The following is a 17,359-nucleotide window of genomic DNA, read 5'->3' on the forward strand; positions in this document are numbered from 1 at the left end:
GAAGATTTATTGACATTGATGTCAATTAATATGCATTTTTATTGACATCAACATCAATAAATCTTCAACGAAAACCCATAAATTTTCAGAAATTATTCAAAATTATCCAGAATCCCGAGAATCGTTTTTTCTTTATTTTTTAACTTTAAAAACCACAGAAATTCTACGCGGAATCCTTGGCGGGCTGTTTCGGCGGACACTTCGAGGTCGCCGCCGCCGGGATGGCCATGGGCTGCTCTCCGGCGGCCATGACACTCGTTCCCAGGAGCTTCAGCGTCGGAGATTCCCAGGGCTGCTCTCCGGGTTTTTGTAATGATGTTTGTTTTCGTAATATAAACTAAATAATTGGTTTTATTTTATTAATTAACTAATAAAAATAAACTAAATATGAAGGATAAATATGTAATTGCTCATTTTATTAAGTCATAGTTTAGGATTTATTTGGGTTTAGTAGATTTTGGTCCAAAATCATGGTACAAGTCATAGAATAGGAATAATCCCTTAAGGATTTGTCAGATTTGTTAGCTAATTGAACTCCATCTATACACCAAATTATATGGGGAAAATCACAGAAACACTGTTGTTCGACATTTTTAAAATAGTGATTATTTAAATCTTATAAAAAAAGAAACTACATCAAATAGTTTAATATCTACCTTCAATTGTATTATTGACTCATTATTTAATATTAAAAAATAGCTCAAACTCATAACTTATGACTCACACATGCACTTCGTCTTTTTATCATATCAATTACCAAATTTGTTACAAAATCTTGTTTTCTATTACAAATTTGACGCGAATCCAATTTTTTTGTGACAAGTTAGGTAGTATACGTATGACAAAACATATATCCTTTTTTGAAAAAAAAAACCATCATAAATGATAAAAATAAAGTATAATTTTCGACTTAAAACTTAAATCTGCACGGACTCAAAATTGATTAATGTTATTATAAAGTAAAAAAAAAAAAAAAAGCAATGGAAATGCAAATACGTTGTTACAACGCGTATAGGGGTGCAGCGCGACGCAAAGGCATGCTATCGGAGGAAACACACCTCAAATAGTGCGGACTTGTGTTGGTCTTTTCACAACGTGTTAAGTTTTGCGATTTTGTGTTGGCCGTTTTATGTCATAGGGTTTGATCATGGGACAAGAAATTTGATAATGTCTATCTTCATCATCTCTTATATATATGTATTAATTTATGAAAATTAAAAAATGAGATAGTTCAATGATAAATTTAAGGGTTATATAGCTATATAGCTACACGACTATAGAGATTTTGGATTTGGCAACGTTTTGTTAATTTCCTGTTAATAGCCACATCAACTTATTTACGGCCTAATAAAAATACCAAAATGTCCCCACATAATTCCCGCCCATTTACACACCAAATATTAAAAAAATTAAACCAAAATATTCGGCCATAACTGTTCCCGGAAATCAAGGAAAGGCTGTAGATTAACCGAATATACCCATTTAAACACGCCACTTTTCTTCATTTTGTTTACCCAAAAAAAAAGAAGCCGAGAGAAAAAAAGAGAGGAAGACGAGGAAAAAATTGGAATCATCGGACGAACGACGACGACTAACGAAATCAACGAGAAAAGGTATGTTAGTAACCGATTTAATTCACAGTTAACACGATTTTCTCATAGGGGTGTGTTTGTGCATGATTTTTTTTTGTTTATAGGTTGTTCTTCTTTGGTATGAGGTGGTTTTTTCCGTTGAAATTAGGTTCACAATCCGGGAAAAAGAGATGAACTGCATTTCAAAACCGGACGGAAAAAATTGGTGTTCACGCGCGCGCTCTCTTCCCGTGGCTCCACAGTCCCAACGCCTACATGTGGAACACCAGGATTCGAGGTTGTTACATGATCGGGATTGCAAAAGCCTGCGAGAAGGCTCCGACGCCCAAGGAAGATGGTCGGTGATTTGCGTGACGGGGAAGATGAGTTTCAATGGTTACTTGGTTGTAGGGGTGAAATCGGTTCGGTTTGGACCAATTTGAAAACCGAAACCGAATTTTCGGTTTTGAAAATTTTGGACCAATGACCGAACCGAATTGGTCCAAAACCGAAAATCGGTTAACCGAAAATCCGGTTAACCGGTTTTATAACCGTTTTTAAACTGGTTAACCAGTTTTGAAACCGTTTAACCAAAAAAATCGGTTAACCGATTTCAAAACTGGTTAACCATTTTTAAAGATGTTACAATTATCCAAATCGGTTATCCGGTTCAAATCGGTTAACTGATTAAAATCGGTTATTCGGTTTCAAAACTGGATAAAAAAAAATCGGTTAAATAACCGAATTTTTGGATTTTCAAAACCGATAACCGAACCGATTCTTGAATTTGGTTTCGGTTAACCGTACCGAATTTTCGTTTTGATGACATGGCACCGAATTTCGGTTCCGGATCGGTTCGGTTATCGGTTTAACCAATTTTCGGTCAATTTTTGTACACCCCTACTTGGTTGTACAAAATATGATGATTCGTTTTTGTTCAGATGGTGTATATTCGTGTAAATACAAAACATATTTACAGTATATTCGTGTAAATACAAAGCATATTTACAGTATATCCGTGTAAATATAAATCATATTTACAGTATATTCATTGTAAATACAAAACATATTTACAGTATATTCGTGTAAATAAAATGAAAAAAATTATGGAAATATTTTGAACGTTATAAAAATATGAATATTTGGAAGACAAAATAATATCAATAAATGAAGAATATATTTACAGATTTTACCATAATGAATTGCCACGAAAATAAAAACTAATTAACTAAAGTCAACGCTAAAAATTTCCAAATACATAACAATAAATGCGCTGGAAACTTTCAAAATCTGCTGGAAAATTCAAATTTGAAAACTTCACTATTCGGTTTCAATATTTGATTCGAAATGTATAAAAAAAACTATATAATTAAAATAGCGGCCAAATTAAATAAGGGAAATGTGTAAAACTAATTCAATTAAAAAGATGTCACGTAAGTAAGATGACTATTTACGGGAAATTAACGAAATGTTGGCTAAAACCAAATTGGTATTGTTTAAGATGGCTACGTAACCAATTATTTATAAATTTAATTGAGGAAATGAGTTTGAGTCAAATGGAAAAAATTACATATAAAAAGAAATAAAATAAAACTTCTGAATGGTAGCACTTATCCACCATGTACTACTTATGAAAGTATTACAAAAGCTAGACATGATTAGTTATTCTGCTTAAATACTTTAGGAAAGTCAACATATTTGACCAGCTTAGCAACAATGATAAACACGAAGAGACAAAACTAAATTGAAGATATACAGAAGAAGAGAGAAATGTTAAACCATCGAAGCAAGCACTACGAATTTCAGTGAAGTGAATTGAAAAAACAATAGGCACATCACATGGGTTCATATTCAAAGATCGTAGCTTGATGAGATCTTCCAATACCCTCACAAGTCGTTAACAACTAGGCCACAAAAACAAGACTCTCACTCGCACATGCTCTGCCAATGTATTGGTAAATGACAAACACTTGACTGTTTTTTTCCTTGTGTTTCAAGAGAATATATATAGTGCCACTTTCCGAGTTCAGTCTGAAACAACCGTACCCTATATCTAGATGTATTTAGGCTATACTCAATTATGAGGTGATAAACAATATTGCATGAATGTCTCCACCACATGCCTTAAATCTACAACAATTCGATCGTTTTTATTATTTCCCCCCCAAAAAAAAAACTCGCAAATAATAAATAATATTAGTACACATGATTTTTAAAGTAAAATATTCAATTTTTATTTAGTCTATTGGAAGAATATTGAATCATATGTATAAGTGTTTTTAATTTTACACCCGAACTCATTTACCAATATGTAATTAAGTAAATATTATCTGACGTAATCTAAAATAGGCCGTCGGAAGTTATATATACTGAAATATCTTCGTGAAAATATTAAAATAAAATATTTATTTTTCCGTAACATTATAAGTATTAATTTATTTAATATAGAAAAAAATTAAGAAGGATATATGCTAAAATTTATTTAAAATAGTGGGTATAAACCTAAAATTCCTTAATTATTTCTCTATATTAATTTATTGATACCTGTGTTGTGATTTTTTTTTTGTTAGAACATATATATACAAATATGGGATTAGTCAAATATAAGATTCTACTGTACCCGTGTTGTGTTGTGATTATTGATGACCCGTATATATTGTGTGTCGAATTAATTAATGATAAAAGTAGTAAATTTGTTGAATGAGAATGAAATTATTGGTTGTTGATTAGGTACTTGAAGGAATAATATACGTAATGGCATTAAAAAAAACATAAGAATGTACCAGCGTAATTAAAATAACAATAATTGCTTGCAGATTGTACCAGAATATATATATATATATATATATATATATATATATATATATATATATATATTTCATGATGGATTAGATGATGATATATGCAAAATAAGTTTTTGGATCTGTATTTACTATTTTCTGGTTTGTGGAAGACATGGAGACACCACTGCACTAGTATAAAGGAATATATTTGTTGGCCAAATCTATGTCTTCGATCTCAACTACTCTCTAAAAGTATTATCACTTAAATTATTGAGACATGCTTATATCTGTCCACATTTTCTGTGATCGTAGTGCTTACTATTTTCCTCTTGAATTTTAGGTGCGGTTACCAAAGCTACATCACATATTGATTAACAAATTATGGAATTCAATAGATGCATGTAACTAATTAATATATATATATATATATATATGCAAATATTGACATTTTTTATTTTTTGCATCAAACATACGTACGGACTATAACATTTTTTTGGTTAATTAATCAATATCGACATATTTCTATTCTTAGTGCTTATTATTTTCCTCTTGATATCTAGGTGCGGTTACCAAGGCTACATCATATTAATTATTTAATTAGCGATATTTTGACATAATATAATTTAGCATCAAATGTACGTACGCGCACTATCCCAAAATTTTGGGTGGTCTGAATTAAATAGACAAATCAGAAAGAAAAAAAAATGAATAAATTAAGTGGGTTAATGATGGTGAAGGATTAGATACTTGAACTAATTTTTGTGACAAAAAAAATAGACGGTAAACCAAGCCCAAAAAAAAAAAAAAAAAAGGAAAAGGAAAAAAAATAAGAGCTTATCGTATTGCATTATTTAATTCGGGGGCTAAATAGCGAAACCGGATGGCATTACATGCAATAATGTCGCTTGCCACTTATTCCACTTTGACTTTAATAACACATTATTATTTTCTTTCTTTCCTTGTTGAAATATCTCGTATTTCCCTCTCTGTGTCGTGTTTATATGGTCTCTCGGGAATATGTACAATTTGCGCTAAAAGACTGGCTATATGAAACACGTCCACTTTTGGATCATGTGAGTATTTTCGGCCAAACGCATTATGGCGTCAAGGATATACATATATATCCTCATCATCATGTAGAAAAATGGATCGAATCTGACTGTTCCACTATGCATGGATCCATATAGACATAGCCTAGTGTGTGTGCATGTGTATATATATATATATATGCTATATATGTGTGTTTGTACTTGAAGGAAGCTACAAATTGACAAACAATTAATCACGAGATTATATATTGGATACCGATCTCTGCAATACACGACACAGCATGTTGCAACAGTTTAGTGCTTAAAAATGTACGAAACGTATAAGAATTTAAGTAATATGTATATATATACACATATAAGCAATTAAAAAAGTATACTAAAAAATGTTAGAAAAATTGAATGAATAAATCTGCATGCAGCCATCATTTGTACTTGTGTACCTAAATCGCGTGCACTACACATACACACATGATATATATATATATATATATATATATATATATATATGTATTACATCAATAGCACTCGATATATATTAATTGAATTGTGTTTTACTAGCAATATATTTACCCGAAAACTAATCAAATCTCTACATTATTGGTTGGCTCAAACTTTCGCTAATGAGTAGTAGTTGAAAATTGAAATAACCAGAAGCTAATTATAATAGAAGTTTGTTATTTACAACCCACTCTCACGAAAAAGATTACGTACTTTTATGTATTTGTTTATAATGTGTACATATGGAATAGAATATAATTATAGAAGGACATATCCGTAATTACGCGAAGCCAAATGGGTTAGTGGGGAACATTGGACTACGAAGTGAGAACAGAAGTTGTAATTCTTTTCTTTCTGCGTGTTTTGTTATGTGATGTCCCTTTGGCTTATTCACTTTTCCTTTTCCTTCCTCTGGGAATCTGGTCCTCAGTGCGGATATATATGATTTCTTACATACACAAAAAATGTCCACAGCCTTTTTGGATTGATAGGATAAGAGAGAAGATAACATTTTAGGGTAAATATTGATTGTATATTACTTTGTTTTGTTTGGTTTCCTTGTTGTTTTAGTGCAAGAAAATGCTTCTAATAGCAATCATTAAAAAGACACTAAACATGGTCATTGTTTCACGGTCTTCTATGTCCAATACTTAAAATAAAACGCTTTTTTTTCTTTCTTCCATATGCTTCCTTCAATTTACCCGCGTTAGCAATAGCATGCATGCACTTTCACACCAGACATATAGCAAGGTGATTATTCGAGGATAACAATAGATCTCCAAATCTTATTTTGGTGTCATTTTTATTCCCAAAATATAATTTAATTTTTACGTCATATTTTACTCAAAAAGAAATATTTTAGAAATGTACTTTATTTAAATTTCATTATCTATTAATTATAATTTTAATCTTCTATATGTTAATATAATTATATGTAATATTACCTATAAATTAATAATAATGTATTGGAGATGGTCTAAACTTATAGCTAATATATGTTAAAATAATATTTCATAACTAAATAAATATATAACGCTTGATTTGTTTTTTGTCACCTACTACTTAGATTGTGAATATGTATACCACCTTTATTATCCATCGACCATATATGATGGTGTTTGCGATAAATCAGACGTTATGATGAGTTGAATCTTGCACCGAAAATAGAAGTAAGTTTGTGAATATTATACTAGTACAAATAGTGATTATTGCTTTTTTAACTTACATGCAAAAGCATGCATTTAATATATATATATATATATATATATATATATATATATATATATGTATGTATGTTGTGAGTGTTCCAATTTTTTTACAGGCTGTTTTGCTGGTTGAAAAGTTTTGAGAGTACATTATAAATATTGTATGTTTTCCAGCCTAAAAAATATGACATGCAAAGATGATAAATTTATGGTTGCATGATTACATCTAGTGCGTCGTTTGGTCAAAGACATTAAAGTCGAAGCAAACAATTCTTGTGTTATGTATTTCAATGACAATGAGAGTTGAGAGTTGAGACACTCAGTAAAAATAGCTCTACCGAGATTAAACAAAAACTAAAAAAAAAAACCCTAGAAAAATACAAAGGTAATAACTCCAATAAAAATGAAACAAAACGCACACTCTCACACAAACCCATGTGTGCGGTCAAAATCTGCCGTCTAAACTAAAGACATAACAAGTTATTTGATATTTTGAGCTCACGATGCTAGTCTCTCTGTGGGCCATGAGACCACATCTATCAAACAATCCTCAACCATTCGATCAACCGGACTTCATATGTTGACTCGGTCAACCAAAAAAGAAGAGTAGCTAATTAACCCTACCGTCTTTTCCTCTAGACACGTAATATGTAAGCTTTCCTATATATGACAAACACAGTAAGGAAAACCCCAAAAAAAAAAAAAAAAATGATGAATGTATTATTGACCCGGTTATTTTATGAGAAAAATTATATATTCAATTTATGAAGTTGTCTAATCTTTCAATATCAATGGTAAACGACACCTTGTACTCGATAACAAACTCACATGTTTTGTCAATACTCAATAGTCAATAGTATATATGTTCTATTGTTTTAGAACTCACTGTTATATACCTGAAAAATATTAAGACCGTCTCCAATGGTGATGCAAATTTTTGATCTAAAATGCATCTTTGCATTAGTAAACAGTGTTTTTCACGCTAACCTATCTCTATTTTACATCTCTTTAAAGAATATTCTTGGTATATTCTTTCCCACTTGAATTTTCTTAAAATTACAGTTTTAAACCTAGACTACTTTTATATTTAACAAATTTGCCCAAAATAATTATTTTTTTCATATCACCAAATTTGTATATGTGATTTAATTTTATGTATAAAAACACATGAAATAAAATTTGGATCTATTACATCAAACATGCCAATTTATTAATTGATAAGAAAGTACATAAACCAAATCATTACATTTAATAATAAAAAGATACACGGCAAAACAAAATACATAAACCAAAACACTACATTTAAGAAGTTGAATATCGTTCCCACAAATGATCTATCAGTGCATCACGTAATGAAAAATGTGCATCTTTATCTCTAATTTGTCGATATCTGCTCATAAATTGTTGAAACCGTACGTCTTCATCTACCACCATTTCTACTTCAGGAGGTGGTCCGGTCACTTCTTCAATTGGGGCATGTAAATCACGCTCGTCTTCAATTATCATGTTATGCAAAATAATGCACGTTGTCATTATATCATGCAATACCTCTTTGCGCCAAAAATGCACTGGTCCTGCCATAATTGCAAACCGTGATTGAAGAACTCCAAATGCACGCTCAACGTCTTTTCGGCATGCCTCTTGTCGTGTGGAAAAATATTTTTTCTTGCGACCTTGTGGCCTCTGAATGGTTTGCACAAGAGTTTACCATTTTGGATATATGCCATCAGCTAAATAATAACCCATGTTATATTCATTCCCTTGAATGGTGTAATTAGCAGGAGGAGCAATACCTTGAGTGAGATTAGAAAAGAGCCGAGACGACTCTAACACATTAATATCATTATTGCTACCTGGCATTCCAAAATACGCATGCCATATCCATAGATCATAATCGGCTACAGCTTCAAGAATAATAGTGGGTGCACCACTACGTCCAGAGTATTGTCCAGCCCATGCTGTTGGACAATTCTTCCAACGCCAATGCATACAATCTAGACTGCCCAACATTCCTGGAAAGCCTCTTTGTTGACCAACATCTAGCAATCTTGCAACATCATTGGCATTAGGCTCCCGCAAATACCTTTCTGAAAAAATCTGGACAACTGCACGACAAAATCTCTTCAAACATTCCACCGCCGTTGACTTTCCGATCTTCACGTATTCATCAGTAGCATCGGCCGGTACACCATACGCCAACATTCGGAACACAACTGTTGCCTTTTGAAAAGTTGATAATCCAACTCTACCAATTCCATCACTTCTTTGGATAAAATAATTATCATGATTTTTGACTGAATCAATAATACGGAGAAATAAAGGGCGAGACATTCGAAATCTTCTACGAAACATACCATCATTGAATCGAGGGATTTCAGCGAAGTAGTCGTCGAACAAAATACGATCAGCAGCTTCACGATCACGATTGATGACCCACGTGCCCAGGGATAGATCCACCATGGATTGGTTGGATGTTTTGTTGGATGGAGGGGTTGTTATTTCTATGAATTAAATTAAGGATCAATTGGTGTGAAATATCAAACTCTTCCAAATCAATGGTGGAGATGGTGTAATCATCATCGGAGGAGGAGGAGGATGAATCTTGATTCATTTTTCTAGAGAAGGAAATGGAGAGATATAATGATTAAGAGCGAATGGTGGTGTGAAAATGAGATATGTTTATGAGGTGTAGCTACCTAGTTTTATAATAACATTTATGGATAAGAAAATCCAATCCAACGGTGCTATATTAAGATAAGAAAATCCAATCTAATGGCCGGGATTCATTTGTCTAGTTGCATTGAATGATCATGAGCCATCAGACAATAATTCAGGAAAGAGATAAGAAAATCGAATCAGACGGTGGAAAAAGAGATAAGGAAATCCAATCTAATGGCCGGGATTCATTTGTCTAGTTGCATTGAATGATCATGAGCCATCAGACAATAATTCAGGAAAGAGACATGAAAATCCAATCAGACGGTGGAAAATGAGATAAGGAAATCCAATCTAATGGCCGAGATTCTTTTGTCCAGTTTGCATTGATAATTTTTTTTTTCTATATATACGAGTCCCAAATGTTTTTCATTTACATCATCTACCATTCCAAAAACTTTACCCTTTAAAAGATGTCTAACAGAAGTGCTAGTTATACCATTTCTGAAGACATTTCCATTTGTAATTGCTACTTAGAAGTTTCTCAAGACCCCATTACGGGTAGGTTTAACAATACCGAACGCCTTTGGGGTCGTATCCAGGAAAAATATAGCGAGTCTAGTACATCTACGGAGTATCGTAGCCCTGACTCTCTTAGATGTCGGTGGAATACTATAATTTATGCGGTGAAAAGATTGAAAAGTTGTGTGCGGCAGATCGAGAATATGAATCCAAGTGGTGCTTCAGATGCCGACATTGTGAGTTTTTTTTTCATTTGTTTATATTAATTTTTGTAGGTCACATTGTGTCATAATATTAATTTTCCTATAATATTTTACAGATGACTCGAGCTAAAGCCCTGTTTATGCAGACTCCGATTTCGAAGTATAAAAATGGTTTTAAATTTGACCATGTTTGGCATATAGTTAAAAATTCTGTTAATTTAAAAGATAATGTACCTACTGCTAGAAATGGTAGTAGGCAACATGTTAATGTAACCGAGTCATCACAATCCGATAATCCCACTCCTGATTCCTCCGCATCAGAAAGTCAAGGAATCTCTTCTTTTGCAATTAATTTAGATGACGACACATTTGGTGGTTCATCATCTCGGCCAATTGGATTGAAAAAGGCTAAACTTAAAAGAAAGATGCAAGATGAAGCTTCTGCTAACGAAAAGCTACAAAGAGAGCGTGATGAAGAGCTAAAAGATTTGTTGAAACAAGCCACCATCCAGAGACAAGCACAACTAGATGCTCAACAACAACAAATGGAGAACGTACGCCGTCGATTAGAAATGAAAGAGAAAAATATGGACATCAAAATCATGTTACAAGACCCAAATACTATTAGTGATCCAATCCGACGTGCTTTTATTATTGATGAACAAGCACGGATTTCTCGTAAAAAATACGAGGAACAACTGCGACAACATGGTGCTTCTAATTCTACTAATGCATTTGGGACAATATTTGACAATATTGGAGGATCTGGAGCCGATTTTCCACACTACTAGCTAGATTTTCATATAAGTCCGAGTAGCATGAAATTACGAAGGTGTGTTTTTAAGTATTTCAATTTTTTTTTTTTGTCTTTGATATTTTTATTTCAATAGTCTATGTAGTGTATTGTGGTTTGATTGTAGTAGTTTTTTTTTTTTAATGCCTTTGTTATATTTATTTCAATTGTCTATGTACTATTGTGGTTTTTTTTTTTTTTTTTATAAGAAAGTATTGTGGGTTAATTGTAGTATTTTTTGTTAATGTATGAGTTGTATTTAAATTGAAGTATTTTAGAATATATATTTAATCATTTAAATAGTTTTATCAAAATATTACATAAATGACAAAATTTTAACTATAAATTCAAATAGGGTCAATAATAGAATTATTAAAAGTTTTGGTATTAAAAAAAGTTTATACATCTATGAATAGTGGTGATCTATATTTGGATCACTACTATTGAAATAAGATGCAAATATAGAGAATGCATCAAATTATACATCATGGTTAGAGTGAAATCTCTAAATATTGATGCAAAATGCATCACCATTGGAGATGGTCTAAGTACGTATAATATCTGATATAAGCGTGGCCGTGGTAGTTAATTTGACTAGTTATTATATAATCGCTAGTTTTTCCGATCTTCTCGATCGGTTCTGTTTTGTGATTATTAGACCGTAACTATTTATGATCCTTTTTACTTTTCATTATGTATGGTTCCGCCTCTTTTTTGTCGATATTTTTTAGTGACAATTCAAATTTAATCTTTATTAATTATGCTCTATGGATTTGTAGAAACTCTTATTATATAACAATCATAAATTATATAAAAAAAACCTTTAAGCTTTAATTAATATATAACAAACACAAATTATAAAAAATAACCTTTAAGGTTAATAAGTAAAACTTATTAACATTTGTAACAATTAAACCTTATTTCATTCGTTTTAATTTATTTTGATTCATTTGTTTGTGTAAAGTACGCATACTATATACACATGAAGATGAGTTTGGAAAAATAAAAAATATTCTAAATAAATAATAAAAAAACTGCTAAAGGTCTCTAAATTTAGAAAATAATAATCTAACTTAACGTACACCCTTTATACATCATTCTAGGCATTATATACTTCACTTTCTTCCTAAATAATCTAAACAAATAAGCCAATAATCCCATTAGAGTACTAGTAGTACAGGTTTGCATATTTAAACCCTCTCGCCCCTTCGCCTCCTTTATTATTACCCTCTTCTAGGATTTTATCTCTCTCTCTCTCTCTCTAAGATATAAAAAAGAGAGAGAAGAAAGAAGGAAAGCAAAAAAAAAAAAAAAAAAAGCTTATTCCTTGTACAAAAGAGAAGAAACAACTCAGGCTTTTTCCATCAATCACTCTTCTCCATAATTTCTCATGGCTCATATCACTGTGGTGAACCCAGAAGCAAAATCAACAGACCAGAAGAGCAAACACAAACACAAACACAGAGACAAACCATCTCACCAACAACCCTCGAAACGCACGACCGTCACAAAGCAAGAGAAGAAACGACACCCAAATATCACCCCCGCAACGAAGCCGAAGCCGAAGCCGAAGCCGACGCAGTCTTCGTGGGACCAAATAAAGAACCTGCTGACCTGCAAGCAGATCGAGCCGACGCAAGTCCACGAGCCGGCCAATAAAAGCGGCTCGAAGCTCGGCTCGTCTTGCGGCTCCATATGCAGCTTCAGAGACGTGGTGCACGGTAACACTAGGGTGGTCCACAGGGCAGACAACTCGCCCGAGAGCAGCTCAGTGGGCCAGGACACGGCCGGGTTGCTGAGTCGCAAGGCCGTGACTCGCTCCTCCAGATCCAACGGTGGAGGAGCTTGCACGTCATCATCGTATTCCAGAGGGATGCAATTACGGAAGCTCTCCGGGTGTTACGAGTGCCACATGATCGTTGACCCAAGCAGGTATATGCAATAATAACAATGTATTATTGATTACTGTTCCTTTATTTTTGTTAATTATTATAATTAGTTTAATTAATTATGAAATTGTTTTAAAAGGTATCCGATTCAGCCGAGGAGTACAATCTGTGCTTGCCCTCAGTGCGGAGAGGTGTTTCCGAAAATCGAAAGCCTCGAGCTTCATCAGGCTGTTCGTCACGCTGGTAAGACTTTTTTACTTTTTTAATTTTAAATTTTAAATTTGTTTTTATATTTTCAAGATATTTACGATATTCATGCAGAAATGATGATTTTTGCCATAAATGTCGATAGATATAGGAGATGAGAGTAGCTCAAGCGTCTAGTCTATATAATTAATGTAAACTGAGATTGGTACTGAATCTGAAGGTGAAAAATATATATAATTATTAATTACCGTAGAGTGGAGAGAATTTTTGAATTTTGAACAGTTGCTGTGTTTATGGCCTTGGAAGACGAAGAACAATAAATACTAGAGAAACAAAAAAAATGACAGACTGAATTGGTTTTTTTTTTTTTTTAATTGAATTTTAATTTCTGTCTGATGTGTACGGTATTCATTGATTAATTTTCGTTCTCGCCGTAAATTTTGCAAGAGAAGAGATTTCTTTACAATATAGTACAGATATAGTAAATTTACTGTCATATTACTATATCTACGTAAGTACATCAACATGTCATTTCATTTCATTTCATTATTCGTACCCCACGAAACTCTGCTGCTTTTTCTCCGAGATCACGTGAGTAAAAAAATAAAAATAAAATATTTTCACCGATCGTAAATCTCGTTATTGGTCAATTACAGGCTGTCTCTGCAAATAGTGCAATACCAAGATAAATTACCCCAACGAAATATTTATATAATATATATATATATATATTTTTATTTTTACCCTAAGCAACCCCACTCGCACGTTAAAAAATTAAAAACTTTCACCAACACCACGTCCCCACCGACATTTGCAATAAATACACAAAGATGTACACTTGTTTTCTTTCCATAAATATACAATTTCTCACCTTTTATTCTTCCGTATATAAACATATCGTCAAATCAAATGTAAGAAATAAACCAATTTCTTGATCCTTAATTAATTTACATAAACACTTGATCATTTAGCAACAAAAAAAAAAAAAAAACTGTAATCTTTAAAAAATTTGGTACCAATTGTCGCTGGTAACAATAATAATGAAGTCTCATTGTCGAGTATAAAAGAGAAAAAAAAAAAAAAAACAGCAAAATAATGAAGGTTGACAATAGCTATCTACGAATATATGAAAAATTAACTATATTATTATATCTTGTTTTTAGTGGCATGATGGTAATATTTGGCAACGTGAAACAGTATCGGAGCTTGGACCGGAAGATTCAGGAAGAAACATAGTGGAGATAATATTCAAGTCAAGCTGGGTGAAGAAAGAAAGCCATAGCCCAGCGGTGAAGATCGATCGGATCCTGAAAGTCCACAACACTCACCGGACGATCCAACGCTTCGAAGACTGTCGCGATTCCGTCAAGTCCGTCGCCCGGAAAAACCCTCGCTGCTCCGCCGACGGCAACGAGCTCCTCCGCTTCCACTGCGCCACTCTCTCCTGCTCCCTCGGCTCGCGCGGATCCTCTTCCCTCTGCTCAATCACCTCCTGCCACGTGTGCTCCACGATCCGCCACGGCTTCTCCGCCGCCGGCGACGGCGTTCTCACCACCGCGAGCTCCGGCCGAGCTCACGACTCTCTCACCTCTTCTTCTTCTTCCTCTCGCCGAGCGATGATCGTCTGCCGAGTCATCGCCGGCCGAGTCAAGCGCGATTCCGGCGAAGGCGGCGACGGATCTGAGTCCGTCGCCGGAGGATACGATTCCGTCGCCGGATCTTCCACCGGGATCTACAATAACTTGGAGGAGCTTGTGGTGTTCAACCCTAGGGCGATTCTTCCGTGCTTCGTCGTCATTTACAAAACCCTGGGATCGGATCATCAATTGATTAATTAAGTTAAATCAAATTAGGGATATTCTCTGTGCTGGTCATCGTCGTCGTCGTTGATAATTAAAATAAAGTGACAATCGAGTTGTTGATTTTATTTATGAATGTAATCGTTGTAATGTATAGAAGGACTAGCGAATGTGGCGACTACTCTGCTTCTCTTTTTCCTGGCCGTTGGATTAAAGAATTCGCAGACTCGGGGTGAGTCAACGGTGGATAAGAAGCTGCAGTCGTGGCAATCGCTGGTATTATTATTAATTAATTAAATAATTAGGTGTATTGTTTCTGTACATTTTTTGTTTTTATTATTTTCGGTGGTTCTACTTCTAGCTCAACAACTGCTCTCAGGTTCCGCTTTGCATGCGGTTCGTTCGTTGTACTTGTTTTTGTTTGTTTTGGTACATTTTAAATATTATAAATGAGAAAGTAAAGTAGCTTTGTTAATTATCAAATTATGTATAGAGGTTGGAGAAAGTGACGAGGCTAATTAAGTCCTTGATTGTTCATTCCATCTGATTAGAATAGTGTCTGAGAGAGAGACAAAGGAAGCTGATAGTGAAGTGTTTCCAAGCAAGAGTTTCTATGGAATTTTTCATGGATGATATGGCCTTCGCTGTCAAATTCACTCACCTAAAACGCTTTAATGTGATGTTTTAGTGGGTCTTTTTTTTCATATATTTAATTTTCTATAGCTTTTCATTCCCTTCTTACATTGACTTCTACAAAGAGAATGAATGATATTTTACTTTTAGACTCCACTATCTAATCTATTTGCCTTGCTCTTTAACTAAGTCAAGTTTAAAGCTTTAAATTAATAATAATAAAAAAAAAAAAAACTATGTCACACTCACCCTTCTTACTAAAAAAAAAATATTGCGCGTGTTAGCCAATATTTCAGGATTGGCCATTAATTAAAATTGTTGTAACAGGCTTTTCCATTAAAGTTCCGGGCATGAGTTGAGCTAAAGCTAAACCACGATTTCGATTTACCTTTTCCCGAAATTAAAAAAAAAAAAAAAAAGTCTCTCATTTGTCTCCTTAAATCAACCCCACCCCACCAAGCCCAAATTATGAGGGTCCACGTGCGATTATCTTGGAACCACTAAATTACGACTACGAAGAGAGAGAGAGAGAGAGAGAGAGAGAGAGAGAGAGGCGAGATAATAGGCTACACATGCGTAAGCATATGGGTTAGTATGATATTGTGGATGATTCTCATCGTTTCTAGTGTTTGGAAGACACATGAGAATTAATGACAGTTTGTTTATGTCTCCACAAACTCGTTATTATCTTAATATTATAAGGGGCACAAATTAAGAAGCGGTACTGAAAGATAGACAATTCATTAGACACAATACGGACGTTTCTTCTAGAGTCTCACACACAATTAATGCAAATCCAAATTGAGACTATTGAGAAATTTTACACGCAAAACCATTGAAAGAAGCTCGTCAACTAATATTATCACCCTACGTGTGTTTTAGTTTAAGCTAGCTTAATTAACCAGAGCATTGACTGGTTGGTAATTAAGGGATATTAGAGGAATTGTGTTCTACCTTCCCAAACGGTATAGGGACAAGACAAACTGAAGTGTACGACAAAGCTAGTTAAGTCCTTTTTGTATAACAATGAATTTTGATTTTGTGATGCATTTCTTTTTGGGTTTTCTACCATTTTCATTTTCCTTTCAATTTTCATTTTCTCCCACATTTTTCGAGTTCCCAACGGACCGTATAGTGCGGTTGAAATCACAAATTCAATCTAGGATCAAGATCGGAACGTTTCAAGAATAATGTTTTGTTTGGTATAAGAATTTTTTGTGCTCACTCTAAACGATGAAATAAGTTAGATAAGCCCAAAACAGTAAATAATATTTTAAATTTTAGTTTTAACTGTTTACAACTCGAAGAAAGTTATTTTTTACGATAAAAGCTTTAGATCAGTTATTCTCCGGATAAGTTTTAGAAAAACGTTACGACATACAATTCTAACCATTATTCGAATTGGTAACGCTCTTGAATGTTATTAGCTGGATCCAAAGCCGGACCAGAGTACTTCTGTTTTCTTGTTACTAAGAGAGAGGTTGGGTAATTAAAATTCAAAACAGAAGGGTTGACTCTAATGGCCCACCAAATACTTATTAGTTACCCAATG

General features: G+C 33.5%; 1 protein-coding gene and 1 pseudogene across 1 annotated transcript; one reads left to right on the top strand and one right to left on the bottom strand.

The window, feature by feature from the left end:
• Window positions 1-163: 163 nt before the first annotated feature.
• Window positions 164-9,371, bottom strand: LOC149392445 (uncharacterized; annotated as a pseudogene).
• A 3,123-nt stretch (window positions 9,372-12,494) lies between these two features.
• Window positions 12,495-15,649, top strand: LOC149392446 (C2H2-like zinc finger protein). Its single transcript, XM_089619662.1, has 3 exons — window positions 12,495-13,211; window positions 13,308-13,411; window positions 14,573-15,649. Exons 1-3 carry the CDS (start codon window positions 12,670-12,672, stop codon window positions 15,211-15,213), a joined length of 1,287 nt encoding a protein of 428 aa, XP_089475788.1. The 5' UTR covers window positions 12,495-12,669; the 3' UTR covers window positions 15,214-15,649.
• Window positions 15,650-17,359: the final 1,710 nt, after the last annotated feature.

This window comes from Urtica dioica, chromosome 7 (assembly GCF_054948205.1).
Source record: "Urtica dioica subsp. dioica isolate 48M chromosome 7, U.dioica_male_clone48M_v1_H2, whole genome shotgun sequence".
Taxonomy (NCBI): Eukaryota; Viridiplantae; Streptophyta; class Magnoliopsida; order Rosales; family Urticaceae; genus Urtica; species Urtica dioica.

Bases quoted from the DNA above. Each gene is read 5' to 3' on its own strand.
- LOC149392446 (XM_089619662.1), top strand. From the start codon at position 12,670: ATGGCTCATATCACTGTGGTGAACCCAGAAGCAAAATCAACAGACCAG. The intron at 13,212-13,307 runs GTATATGCAATA...TTGTTTTAAAAG, and splicing joins ATGATCGTTGACCCAAGCAG to GTATCCGATTCAGCCGAGGA. The intron at 13,412-14,572 runs GTAAGACTTTTT...AACGTGAAACAG, and splicing joins TCAGGCTGTTCGTCACGCTG to TATCGGAGCTTGGACCGGAA.